The sequence below is a fragment of the Pseudonaja textilis genome, chromosome 7, assembly GCF_049901715.1.
Source record: "Pseudonaja textilis isolate UNSWEBS1 chromosome 7, rPseTex1.2, whole genome shotgun sequence".
Taxonomy (NCBI): domain Eukaryota; kingdom Metazoa; phylum Chordata; class Lepidosauria; order Squamata; family Elapidae; genus Pseudonaja; species Pseudonaja textilis.
The window spans coordinates 14,246,537-14,260,638 of record NC_141996.1 but is presented as its reverse complement, the minus strand read 5'-3'; the positions used below and the strand labels follow the sequence as shown (position 1 = coordinate 14,260,638).

General features: G+C 35.2%; 1 protein-coding gene across 2 annotated transcripts in view; it reads right to left on the bottom strand.

The window, feature by feature from the left end:
- ARHGAP42 (Rho GTPase activating protein 42) overlaps positions 1–14,102 on the bottom strand; it is a 158,979-nt gene that overhangs the window by 26,316 nt on the left and 118,561 nt on the right. For both annotated transcript variants that reach the window (XM_026706881.2, XM_087937062.1), the window contains 5 exons: positions 13,389–13,498; positions 11,192–11,270; positions 7,593–7,632; positions 3,593–3,655; positions 1,809–1,883 (listed from right to left, as the gene is read on the bottom strand). In XM_026706881.2, coding sequence (XP_026562666.2) covers positions 1,809–1,883; positions 3,593–3,655; positions 7,593–7,632; positions 11,192–11,270; positions 13,389–13,498 — 367 coding nt within the window. The remainder of the gene's footprint in view (positions 1–1,808; positions 1,884–3,592; positions 3,656–7,592; positions 7,633–11,191; positions 11,271–13,388; positions 13,499–14,102) is intronic.

Here is a 14,102-nt window from a genome sequence, read left to right as displayed (position 1 = left end):
ATTTTCATCCAGTTGGCCACTGCATGATGTAAAATGATGGACCAGATGAACTACAGCCTAATCTGGCAGAGCTTTTATGGTCCTTCTCTATTGCCAAGCTACAGTTGTTGACAGTGTCACTGCCAATTCATTCATGGTCTGCCACTGTTTGATTATGTTACATAAATATCAAAATGTTCCAGCATTTCAAAAGACTAAAATTTGTGCTTGGTTTTAAATCTGATTACAGAATAGCTCTCATTTTTATTGGAAGGAAGCATTTTAGAAGTTACAATAATTTGAAATACATAGTTCCCCCATAATTTGATGTAATATATCTGGCAGCTAACAACAGGAATTTAATTGCTCATAATCTCTTGAGCTGTGTTACTATATCTTGGAGAACATGATCATGAATGAATGAATGAATGAATGAATGAATGAATGAAGATTGTCATATAGTTTCCAAAAATTATCTCCAAATGTTTCTCAAAAACTATGAACAGAAATGATAATCAGAATAGGAATTTTGCCACCAGAAATGGTAACATGTATTAATTAGAGTACAAACGTCACAACGTAATCTAGAAAGACTGATTAATATAATGCAATTTTAAGGTAGAATGCCATCTATGAATTATTTTACAAGCTATTTAGATGATTTTTCCAAAAATGAAAAGGAATTTCATAACATAAAGGATTCCAAAACTGACTCATGTAGTTAAAAGGGCTATTTTATATGTTTTATTTTGCACAATAAAAATGCAGTTCCTTTAATGATAAATGTCGTAGATATAGAACTCGTTTTTTGGTTATTAGGGTGTCATGTTCTTAAATTTCATTTTAACATTACAAATTTTCTTATACAGACTCTGTATATTATTGTTGTGTCTTTTTATATGGTATTATTCATAATGTTTCATCAGAATGCTAAAATTAAACTGAAGATAAAAAGCAGTTATAAGAGGTAGGGAATAGTATTTTAAGATTTCAGTACAGGTAGTCCTCGACTTATGTCAACAACTGAGCCCAAAATTTCTGTTATTAAGTGAGACATTTGTTAAGTGAATTTTGCCCCATTTTATGACTTTTCTTGCCTTAGTTGTTAAGAGAATCACTGCAGCTGATGGGTTTGTAACCTGGTTGTTTAAGCGAATCTGGCTTCTGCATTGACTTTGCTTGTCACAAGGTCACAAAAAGTGATCATATGACCATGGGACATTGCAACGGTCGTAAATATGAACCACTTGCCAAGCATCCAAATTCTGACCACATGTTCATGGAGATGTTACAAAGGTCGTAACTTTAAAAATGGTCATAAGCCAGATTTTTCAGTGCTGTTGTAACTTTGGAAAGGTCACTAAATGAACTGTTGTAAGCTGAGGATTACCTGTATTTACAAATAATGCAATTATCCTAGCAAATGGATAAAACTCAATTTCAAATTTAATGCTAATCATTTAGTAATTGGGACATTTAATTTATCAACCATCTGATTCCAAGATGGTCCTAATTTATTTGAGCCAGTATTCTTGGAGGCAAATTATTTTTCTGCATGTTTCATGCAACTGAAACTACATTACCAATGTTTTCAAATGTAAATGATAAATGGTAGTCAGAAACCAGGATACATATTTGGAAAAAGTAATATTTAACCATTAAAAAACATTTGATGGGTGGTCACCCCTGAACTCCTCCTTTCCTAAAAACATATCTAATAAGCAGGACAGTTGGATAAATACAATCTTATTCTGCTTGTACATTGAAGTAGATTCTGGTGCAACACACAATAAAATGCTGAAGCACAATGAACATCTCAATATTCTTACAGAAGACAGTATTCATCAGCTTCTGCACTTTGGAGTTCACACCCCCTATCCGGTACAATCCCAAGATTGTGATACCTTCAAAGATAAATGAAAATACAGCATAGTTAGACTTTATGAATGCTTATATACCCACATTTACAATTTACTGAAAACATCTGCCTTGTCACCTTGCCACTGTTGTGATGCATATTTAAAGATCCATGTTTCGAGTGCATTTGTGAGGTACATTTCCCTCCCATAGCCACAGGTAAGCCCCATTACTCATTGCAACCTAGTCACATGACGGGAGAGTCCCAGATTAGAATAGGAATGAGAAAGCCATTGAATTTGATGGTCTCAAGTTCTGAGCAATCTGGAGTCAATCAGTTTTGAGTCCAATCTACCTCTTGGGCCATCATTGGGATAAGTTTAGCACAGAAGGAAGAGAAAGAAATAAGAGAAAGAAAAAGACCTGACAAATTCTCTGAAAGTGTACATCCCTATGTCTGGTTTTCAAAAAAAATCTCCATCATGTAGATTATTTTTTTTATCATCATGCAGATTATAACTTAACCACAACAAACTGCTGAAGTTCAGTGTTGCCTTATTTTCCTGGTTCGGAGCCAAACTACTTCAATGGTGCAGAAGGACTTCCACAGGTGAGAAAAAAAGAATAATTTGGCCTTCTCACTAGCCTAGTCATTCACCAAGACAAAGGGCAAATTTGAGGAATAATGCAATAACAATTTCATAGGTATTGCTGCCAACCACATAAAAGAAAAATTCTGCAAAGTCTGTCACAGCTATTTGAAATAATTCATTTGCCTTTTCTGCCATGGCGCCCACTGTATCATTCCCACCAGAGATAAGACTGGCCCCATCCTTGTTAACCTTTTGGAAGTCCTCAAAATGTAGCTATCTCTGCAGGCTTGGAGATCTCAGGGAAATTTATTTAGGCTGCCTATCTCCTCTATAAGTCAGCTTACACATTATAAATGGAGAAATGGTGAGATGGCTACATTGTATGTAACATCAAAGATGCTCTATTCTGGACTTTATTAATAATAGTAATAACGATCTCATTTACTGTGTATTATGTTTCTTAAAGATGTTGGTTTGAGCTTTATTTACATGAGTTGGGTGGGTACATAAAAGTGATGACTGAATAATACAATGAACCAGAAATGTTTAATGGTTTGAAAAGCCAGTCTTGTATATAGCATTGCACAGTTTAATATCTTTCTTCTTGGAATCATGTTTAAATCAGTCAACTAACATATGTTGAGTGATGAGACTTCAAGAAACCCAAAGAGGGTGGTTAAGTAATGACATAACACCACTGAAGACCAAAGGCCCTAATTTTTAGATTAATTTAGGGTTTTACTGAGTGAGCCCCCTAATAAAAAGCAGCGTAATATTTTTGAGAGAAAACATTGCAAAGGTGAAATGCAAGTTATGCATTGCTTTCATTAAATAGGAATAACAATTATAGAGAACTACAACAGAACATTTTGTTTAAAAATTTCCTACTTGCCAAGAAAAAAAAGAGGCAGGATGATGGTTGGTAGTTGATATCATAGGTACAATTAGTATTTTGCAATAAGCTACAGTTCAGACACTTTGAGAATAGTCAAATCTGCAATCCCCTCAAGGCAGCCATTTTGTTCAAACTGAGAAGTTTTAAATACGCTCAGCACTCCCCAAAGGGTAATGTTTGATTAATTTAATTGCAGTGTTAATTACAGTTATTTAAACTGTTTGGTTTAATTGCAATGGTTTTATTACATTAACACTTTAATACATACCTCTTGTTTCCACTGCATGAATGCATTTTCTTACAAAATTAAAACCAGCCTCATTTAGGAATGCTATCAAAAGAAAAGACCCAAAATTACATGTCATCATTCTTCAGGCAAACCAGAAAGCCAAATTCATTGCTATCAAAATCACTGAATTATTGATGAGGCCTATATAATAATATGATGATTAGAAACCAAATGACTTTTGTTTTATGGTAGACAATCAGCATTAAAGAAAAAGCTTTCCTTATTATCATTATATCCTATCAGCAGAGAGAACCATAGATGTAGACCAGGGGTGTCAAACTGGTGGCCCGCGGGCCAGATGCGTCACACACAGGCCATGCTCACTCCAGTTCTGCAAATGGGAAAATTATCATGAAACATCCCATGACAGCAATGTGACGTGGCGAGTTTGAAACTCGTGATGTAGACTAAAAAAGAAATTCCTTTTATTTATTATCAAGAAAACAATGGCACATGCTTGTCACCACTAGTTGAGTTCAACTGGAAGGAAACCAGTTGACATTTAGACCACCATTCATACAATTTAGAACAAGTTGTCTTATGCTTCTGAAGTGTGAAAGACAAAGAGTTAAATAGATTTTTTTAAAAGCTAAAAAGTAAGCCATTTCATACGATGCAATGAATTCAACTAGCAATGGACACCTCTAATTCTGTCCTTAATGATTTGGCATACTTTTTTTCCCAATCGGAAAAGAAGAAAATAGAAGGGTAATGTTTAACACAATGTTGATTGACCTCAGCTACTTTTAAGACTTGTGGCCTTCAATTCCCAGAATTCCCCGGCCAAAATGCTGGAGAATTCTGGGAGTTGAAATATATATTTTAAAATTACAGAGACTAAGAAATACTGATCTAACTGAACAGAGACTTTTTATTAATGGCAATCCAGCTTCTGGATGTACAATTGAGGCCATCTTAGAAATCAGACCAACTCAAAACATTTTCCTTCAATCCATTATTTATTCCTTGTTGCCTTTAAATAATCCCTCCTCTGACTTGAATCTCTAGACTTCAATGGGGTCTGGGAGGCAATGTGCTTTTGATATTAACCAGGGTAGAATATTTTATTCTATTATGTTGTATAATTTTTCTTCTACATTTGAATGGAACTTTACCACCTTGGAAAGAATAACTGATGTTTCACGTATCAATTAGACATCAATTAATTGAGAATGAGGTGCAATAATCAGGAGAAAGAAAGCTACAAGGCAAGAGGGAAGGGGCACACTTTGAAATAAGATCAAATATATGGCATGTATGGGATTCTCATCTCCAATTCTAGCTTCCCTTCAAAACTTCTCATGCAGAGAGAGATGCACAGAAAGCCCACAAAAACGGATGACTAATGTAGGGAAATCAAAAGCTCAGCATTAGACTTGAAACATTTAATGTTCTTAAAACCAGGCCCACTAGTTTTACTTTTTAAAAACTTATCCATCTATGCTGAGGAAGTGTAAGGGGAGAAGGAAGACAGTAATGCTTGATGATGTAAGTGTTCTGTTTTAGAATCCAAGAAATGAATCCAGACCATTCAAGAGAAAATGTTGGGAGCAGAGAGTTATGTCATGATTAAACTAATTAGAAAATATGAAATGTCAGGCTGAACTGTACTTGACATCCATTCACAGAGGGAAAGAAAACAGGCTATTACCAACTCTTCAAAGGCAAACAGCATTTGCAGACATTTCTTAGCCCTTTCAATGGGTAGATTTATTTCTGTAAAGTAGACTTTACAGATATTTTAAAAGCCCTCTGTGGCTTATTTTGCTAACTAGCTGAATTATGGCAAACCAAAGTAATGTTTCTAGCATAAAAAGGACCATCACAAGCAATAAAACAACACAGTTTCCTTTCCATAATACATAGACACAATATTTCAACCATTTCCCCCTATTAATCATTTAAAAAAAATGCTATTTAACAATTTTTATTGTTAAAAAAGTGATCAAAATATTCACCTTGGCATTTATATGAACATTATCAGAAAGTTTAAATTCTGAAACATTTCCAGATAATCAGTGACTTGCACTTTTCACAAATGTGTAATTATTATCTAACTTATGAGTTGTGGTGGCGCAGTGGTTAGAATGCAGTACTGCAGGCTATTTCTGCTGACTGCCAGCTGACTGCAATTTGGCAGTTTGAATCTCACCAGGCTCAAGGTTGACTTAGCCTTTCATCCTTCCAAGCTTGGTAAAATGAGGACTCAGGTTGTTGGGGGCAATATGCTGACTCTATACAGCTTAGAGAGGGCTGTAAAAACACTGTGAAGCAGTATGTAAGTCTAAATGCTATTGCTATTGCAACTTGGGGATGGAGCTCATCTCTGTTTCAAGGGCCATTGAGCCAGCACTGTCTGAAGATGTTTCCATGGTCATGTAGCTAGAATGACATCACAGAGCTCTGTTAGCTTCCCATTGAAGTGGCACCTATTTATCTACTCACATTTTCATGCTTTCAAACTGCTAGGTTGGCAGGAGCTGGAGCAAGGAACTCACCCCGTCACACCACATTTGGGTCTCAAACCTGCCAACAAGTCCAGCATCTTAATCACTGAGCCATCAAGCCTGCCTGAAGTGGGGATGAGTTTGTATAAATTACTTCTAGTGTGACTTGGTATACATCACAGTTCAGGCCCTAAACAAAAAATGTAGCATGCCATCACAATCAACCATAAGAGAGACTACTGCTCTCAGTTGTCAACCATATTTTAACATGCTGCCAAGGAGAATTTCGTGAGAGGTTTTGTAGAAGACTTTGGTGAGATCCAAATAGAGTAGTCAACATCTAATCTTTATATAATGTCTCAAGATGGATGTTATTCAGAGATGGTGTGTGTGCGTGTGTGTGCGTGTGTTTAGGCAATCCAGTGGGAAGATAACAGCATTCTATGTTTTGCACTGCAGAATGATATCATGCTGGCCACATGATTGCAGAAACGTCCTAGGCTCCCTCAGCTAAAAAACGGAGAAGAGCACCACCCACAAGAGACAGACATGACTGGACAGGGAAACCTTTACACACACACACACACACACACACACACACACACACACACACACACACGTAAATAAGATGCACCATTTGTATGAAAGCCTTTCCCAAATTTGCATAGGGGGACAACTGGAATGTTTTTAAGCTTAAAGGATTATGCTGAAGGGAACAAAAATATGTGAATGACCGAGAAACTGGGTTTATCTTACAATGGGGAAAAAAGTCATGCCTTATTTTATTATCTTCTGAACATTTCTTTCAGTAGACAACTAATATCAAATGCTTCCAAACTGAAGTATTGTTGAGAAAATGTTGGTTCTTCCACCCATGGGAAGATAAATGGGGTGGAATATTATTTAAGGAAAAACATTTAAGATGAAAAGAAATACCTCTGCTTTTCTAGCCCTGGCCCAAACTGTTTTCAAGGTAAAAAAAAAAAAACAATTTTACTGGAGGGAAAAATGAGAAGACTGGAAAAACCTTGCATGATACACATGACACATTTCATTTCATAGGTTTAATTGTTCCCAGAAATAAAAATAAAATATTTTTCCTGCACTGTGAGAAAGCTCCAATAACATTTTGTTCATGAATTCATTTCCTGAGGTCTAAGAATATTATTACAGTTTTGTCAACATTTTAGTCATAAAATAAGTTACTCTGCAGGTTGTAAATTCAGTTTATTTTTGACTCATCATTAATACAGCTGACGGTAACAGCAAACCATGTTTAGAAACACTTAGTTTAATGAGATTGTAGCCTTGTAGTATTTCACTAATAAGCAAGCTATATTCTTAAATATATGTAAAGTAGCAATCAAATGTCTACACGGGAACATTTTACTTTGGTTGGGCAATTTGAGGACTTGAATGGCAGACTAAGATAATAGTAGAAGAAAATGGGGAGGGGGGAGAGCAGGAAATGTGTATAACTTAAAAAAAACTAAACATACATAATAATTTCATATAATTAAAATTCAACTTACTTTCTTCTTTCTTGCTAATAATAGCTGGCAGAGTATAAATCTAAAAAAAAAAACAAATTTGTATTATTGTAATGTAATTTTTGGAAAATCAGATGAGGCTATTTCACTTTTTAAAAAATCAGAGTTATTGTTATTTGCCTATAGACAGGAGTCTTACCAGACTAAAGTACTATCTGTATAACTATTAGATATAGTTGTGAACTGCTAGGGAGGACTCACCTACACTCTCTTTCTGCTTACTAAAGATTCCAAGCTATGTTGGGTCTTTGCTCTCTGGGACATAACCAATTTTGGATTACATTATAATTTTGCAATTTTGGATTACATTCCACCACACTACCTGATTCTCATCAGTCTAGCCAACATTGGAGGGACCCATGAAGCATGACTTTTGTGTAGCTATATCTACCCTTTGGAACACCAAACCACTCAAAGTTCAGCTGGCCTAACTCTGCTCATCTTTTAGAAAGTTTTAAGACCTGGCTGTTTTCCTAGGTATGGAGGCTAGAAGAGTAATTGAGCCTATGTTATTAGTTAATGGTGTTTTTTAGGAGTCCATTTATGCTAGTGGGCTGGGAACTACATTTATATAAATATTTTAATTCTTGTTGGCTGCCCAGAGGTGCATTGGTAAGATAAGTGGCCATATAAATCAAATCAAATTAAATCAAATCAAAATGAATCAATTATTGATGGGATGTGGAGGCTTCCGGTTTGGGCTTCTTCAGCGACAGACCAAAATCTGCGATTGTGCGCAGTTTCGATCTGTGCTTGCCACTGGAGTGCCCTGAGCCGGCTGGTTTTGGGGCTAAGCCACCCCGTAGAGGTGGTGAAGGGGGGGGGGGAGACTGCCAGCAGGGTCAAGAAGAGTCGCATCTCTCCTCCCCAGCTGGCCATTATTCCCTTTCCCAAAGGCGGTTGTAGCGGTGGTCAGAAATGGCCACCTCAAAAAAGAACTCGACCGGAAAAGAATGTGCAGGAGGAAGATAAGAAGAGAAAGTTTTGGCTGACCGGGTTGAACTGAAAAAGCAACAATATAAGGTACCCTGGAATTGGAATTATAAAGAACAACATTGTTCCCAAAGAAGACTTTGAAGTGGCGGATGAGAGAGGGAAGGGAAAGGATTTTGTTTTTTTTCTTTTCTTCCCTATATTGAAAAGTAATAGATTTAAGCAAGAAACCGGCAAAAATCCACTTTGACATTAACAGGTATTTAAGCTGAATATAAAATGTCAAGGGGATAATAAAGATTTCTGGACTCTCAAAAACTTTTAAAAAGAAGGAAAAAAACAAAAGGGTGGGATCTGGAAAAATGGAGGAGACCACCTGGAAATGAAAGGAATTAACAGTGAAACTTTAACAAGATTCCTAAAAGATACATTTTAACTGAAACCTTGTAACAAGATAAGAGAACCCCAGGAAGAGAAAGTGGAAAAAAGAAGCAAGAAGAAACAGCTTTGGATTATTTGGTAATTTTTGGATTTTTGGCTATTGGATCTAAAGGACTAAAATTAATCAGGTAGTTGTTTAAAAGTTTTTAAAATAGTATCACTCTTGGAAGAATTGAGAATGGAACTTTAAAAACGAGAAAAAAGATGCACAAGAAGGAAGAGGTTCTTTTGGCTTCATATTTCAATTTTTAGAAATGGAGATCCTGAACTATGAGAAACAACAAGAAATGCTGGTAGAACAAGAAGGGTGGGACAAAGAAGAAGCCATCTTCAATGACCAAGTATTTCTATGTGGGGAAAAGAAAGGAAAGGGGGGAAAGAGAGTGGAAAATTTAAGATCTGAAAAAACAACCCCAAAAAAGAATAGTTTGAAAACTAATTACAACATTAGGAAGAAACAGAAGAGAGGATTACAGAAGAGAGAATCAAAATTAGAGAGAGAAGGGGTCAAAAAGGGAAGGGAGAAGAAGAGGGGGAAGAGGGAAAGGCAAAGAAATTATAAAGGACAGAAACAGGATATAGAGAAACAGGGAAAACAAGAAGACTCAGAGATAATGGGTGAAAACGTAATTGAAAGGGGGATTCTGCAAGGGTACATAAGATAGTATTGTTATATTAGAAATAGAAATGAACTTTGAAAATATGAAGCAAATGTGATTAAAATGATAGATAAAACACTCACTGTAATGTAATGGAATGTTTAATAAATAAATGAAATAAAGAGAATGAGAGAATGAAATTAGGAAAGGAGGGGAACATTTTAATTATTATAAATGTGTTATAAAAATTTAAGTGAAGAGGAATATGAAAGAAACATGAAAAAATTATGGAAATATTATAAGTGTTCATAGAAGTATGATACCCTATTGAAAAGAAATGTTAAAGATGTCAAAGATTATAACTAACATTAATGATAGAGCTGAATTGGAATAGAATAAGTATATATATTTTCTCTTTAAGAACTTAGTGCGTATTTTAAGAAAGTACCAAGCAGAATTTGACTGGAAGTTATGTGTTATATGCATGTTATAATTGTAAAGGCATAAATTGAAGTTTAAATAAGAGTTGAATGGATAAAAATTAAAAGATACAAAGGTGTCATACTCCAATTAGTAACTATAGGGAAAAATATGAAATTGAAACAGGACAGACAAAAGTATAAATATAATGACTAGAAAGGTATTGAAACTTAGAAAAAAATATATGTAATTGAATTTAGGAAGGAATGAGATAATTAAAAGTAAGATTGAGAAAACTAAGGGAAGGGAAAAAAATACTGAGAAAATGTTAAAATAGTAATAAGATATGGAATAGAACACAAAGATGAATATGAAATTGAATTTGTGTCTGTATGGAGAAGTGATAACCCGGGACCATGCTATTCTCAAAAAAAGAAATTTTACTTGTATTATGTTTTGTGAAAACCCAAATAAATTTTTTATTTAAAAAAATATTGATGGGATGTAACTCTCACCAACCTACAGATGCCTCCTTTCATGTACCTCTACAACAACCTAGATAATCTATATCTATCTACCTACCTACCATCTATCAAATTTCTATGCCATCCATCTCACCTAAGTGACTCTGATTGGTTTACAAATAAAAAATACATAGCAATATAAAAACATAATTAAAACAGAGTTAAAAACAGAATTAAAAACAAAGTAAAATTAGAGGTTACAAATTTAAAGTTTAAAAAGTTAAAGAGGTGGTAGGACAACTCTCAAGCCATTAACCATCCTCAGGGTTGAATATTACTCTTAAATTACTCTTAGTATGCCAATTGTTCCAGAGGTGTTTTTTCTGAAAGGCAACTGGACTTTCTTGGTTTTTTTCTTTGAAAATGTTTCACTTCTCATCCAAGAAGCTTCTTCAGTTCTAATTTCAGTTATTTGCTATTTTAATTCCTTTTATTGTCCTGATATTAACTTTATTTTTACAATAAATTACTGAGGGATTTTGATAGTTTGCAGTAAATCAAGTCAGAACAAATAAATTAATTAATTAAAGTATATTTCTATTTTTAAAAAGCTTAGATATTTTTAAATGACATGCAAAACTATTTTATGTCTGTTACTTTCAAAAATCAGAGGGGGGGGGGGAGGGAGGGAGGGAGGGAAGAGAAAAACTAATGTTTTTCTTACAGGTTCCTTCCCATCCATAGCTTCTAGCCAGAGTTTTCTGTTGGATTCAGAAAAAGCTTGCAGGGTAATGATCCCATGTCTATTAAAAAAAAAAGAACACCACATACAAATTAGAAACTTGGTTATTCACTTTTGTTTCCATGAATATGAAAGCTACACTAAATAAAAGTGCAAAACATAGAAGATGAAAAGATGTTAGGTATTACAATTCATCTGAGCATATCGGAAATAAGTTCTTATCAGGTTAACTGTTTCTGTTCTTAATACAAAATCTTCTTATTTATTTTAAGTTTCCCAAGTGGAAATTTTCTAGGCTATAAGCTGAACAAAATTAATAAGACAGCAATACAGCAGAAAATAACACAAAGATTAAATTTCTTAAATAGTGAAAAGCAAGGTCAACGAAGATTTTTCAAGAACAGCAAATTCAAATTGCATTTTTTGTTAAAAACAGCGTTAAAGAAAATGCATTGATAAGATCTTATTCATTTCAGAATACTTTATTTTTGCTATTAGTTTTAAATCAGTGAGATAGGTTTGCTTTTGATGTATTAAGTGAGAATCCTATTATGAAGGATGTATAGATGCTTAATATTCCAGACTTACTCGTGTCGGAATACACACACGTATATACACAGACACCAACTGATATACACACATACACAATAAAATACATTCACATGGTAATTCTGTAATCTTCCAAAATGATAACAGGTGATGCATTCAGAAAAAATAACAGCAATTTATATTTTTAGTATTTTCTATACTTTATAAACCCAAAGGAGAAATTCATTAGGAAAATTTGCTGGGGGGGAAACTGCAAAATGAAAATGAAAGTAAGAAAACAAAGAAAAAAGAGATAGTGGAACGGAATAGCTGGCTACACAGATTAACCAGAAAGATTTGATTTTCTGAAATAGGATCTCCGTGATGCAAATCTCAAGAATTGTTTACAGAGACCACCAAGAAAAAAGTATTCTCAATCCTGATGAAAGAGCTCTGAACTCAGTCCCTACCTTAAGAGGAGGCCACAGACTGTAGTTAACTATTAAGCTAAATATTAGATAAAGCACAGAGATGGCAATGCCAGCCAATGTAGGGGCAACCAATATTAATGGAGGCTATCTGGTAGGGACCATCTCGGTTATGGATATTCAACAGCACAGAAAATTGAAATGACAACTATGAAATGGGAGTACATGTATAACGTTACAGAAGGTATGTTGCATAATGGAAAAGAATAGGGCCTTCTACAGCAGAGTGTTTGCAGCGTGGCTACTATTATGAGACAACCCAGGAGCAAAACACAGCACACAGAGATCTAGGCATTTAACAGTGGTTTATATACAAGACATATACGGAAATATACATGGTAGGCAAATACCTGACAAGCAATCAATCTTCTTAATTCTACATGGACAACTCTGCAATGGATACTGGACACAAGGAGAGAGAAACACAGCCTCTAATGGCTGCCTTATAATAAACACCTCTTAAAGAGGTAAAGACTTCTGTGGACCCATTCTTAGTCTTAAAAAGGCAATACCAATACCAATCTTCATTGTATCAGCCTTACATTGCATCAGCCTTACATTCCATCAGCTCTTAAATCCCAATACCTTAACAGGAGTCCCAACCCCTGGGCTTTGGCCTGCTACTGGGCCAAGGCCTGTTTGGAACCAGGCTGCAAAAGTACAAATGGAGCTTCACACACACACAAGTGTCCCATCACTTGCGCAAATGGAGCTGTGCACAAAAGTGTGTGTGCCTGTCACTCATACACAACCATTTCCTCTCTCCACTCCCACCCTGCTGGTCCACCAATCCAGGAAGTTTGGGGACCCCTGTTCTAGGATATCAAATCTGCTGAGAGAAACAGAACTTGAACAAAAACCCACATGAAAAGATCTGAAAGTCACTGAGGAGATTTAAGGGCCAATGCTTTACAGGTAAAATGATTCTGGAGGACTTAACACGCCTGTTTTATTTCTAAAAAAGTAGAAAACTGTTACCATTACGAATAGGTTTCCGTCACATTTTGTATAATCAAGAGAGGTTTTGGGAACAGGGGAAAAAAAAACCACATTGTGGAGTGAAGTGGTATGTAGATTGTTCACAAAATGTCCTGGTAGGGCACCACGGCATTTTTTTTTCCTTTAAGAGAATTAAAAAAATCACCCTTTCTAAAATTTCAAACCTTTCGGCAACTTCGATATCAAAGCAGAAGCGCTTGTCAATTGAATCTGTTTTTCTCCGGATGCAGGACTTCAGCTTGAACAAGTCTGGTGAATTTGGAACAAGGCCATTCTATAAAAAAAATCAGAACATTTAAAGTTAGAATGAAGAATCATCCATTACTTGTTACACAAACAAATCAATTTCCAACTAAGATGAAGAAATTAATTATCAATCCTAGGAGCTTTGATTAATTAACTTGGTGGTATAATCAAGATGCTGAGAAAAAAGCAGCAGGAGAAAGATTTATCCAGCACCTGCTTAATATTAATATTTGTTGGCCACGAGACCAACAAAATACAGACTTAAAATATGTAAGACCTACCAGATCTATATTTCTCTTCTACATTTATTACATTTGCATAGACATGCATATTTACCTTTGCTTTTATGTAGTGCTCACATGTTATTTCAGGAAGTATTTTGAATGAGGCAAAAGAGTATCGCTTTTGCAACAGGTTCTGCAGACATTTGCCTAATTTAGCATTAAGCAACTTTCTCTCAGTTTAACTAATAAATCTGGAGTTACAAAGGATATTGCAAACGGCAAGATTTTGGAAGTGGTTTGCCATTGCAAACCATTGTTGGAGAGAGAGGGACTGGCCCAGGCTAACTTAGCTAAGTTTGTGCCACTTTCTAGTCTGGAACATTAGACCAGTGGTCGTCAACCTGCGGT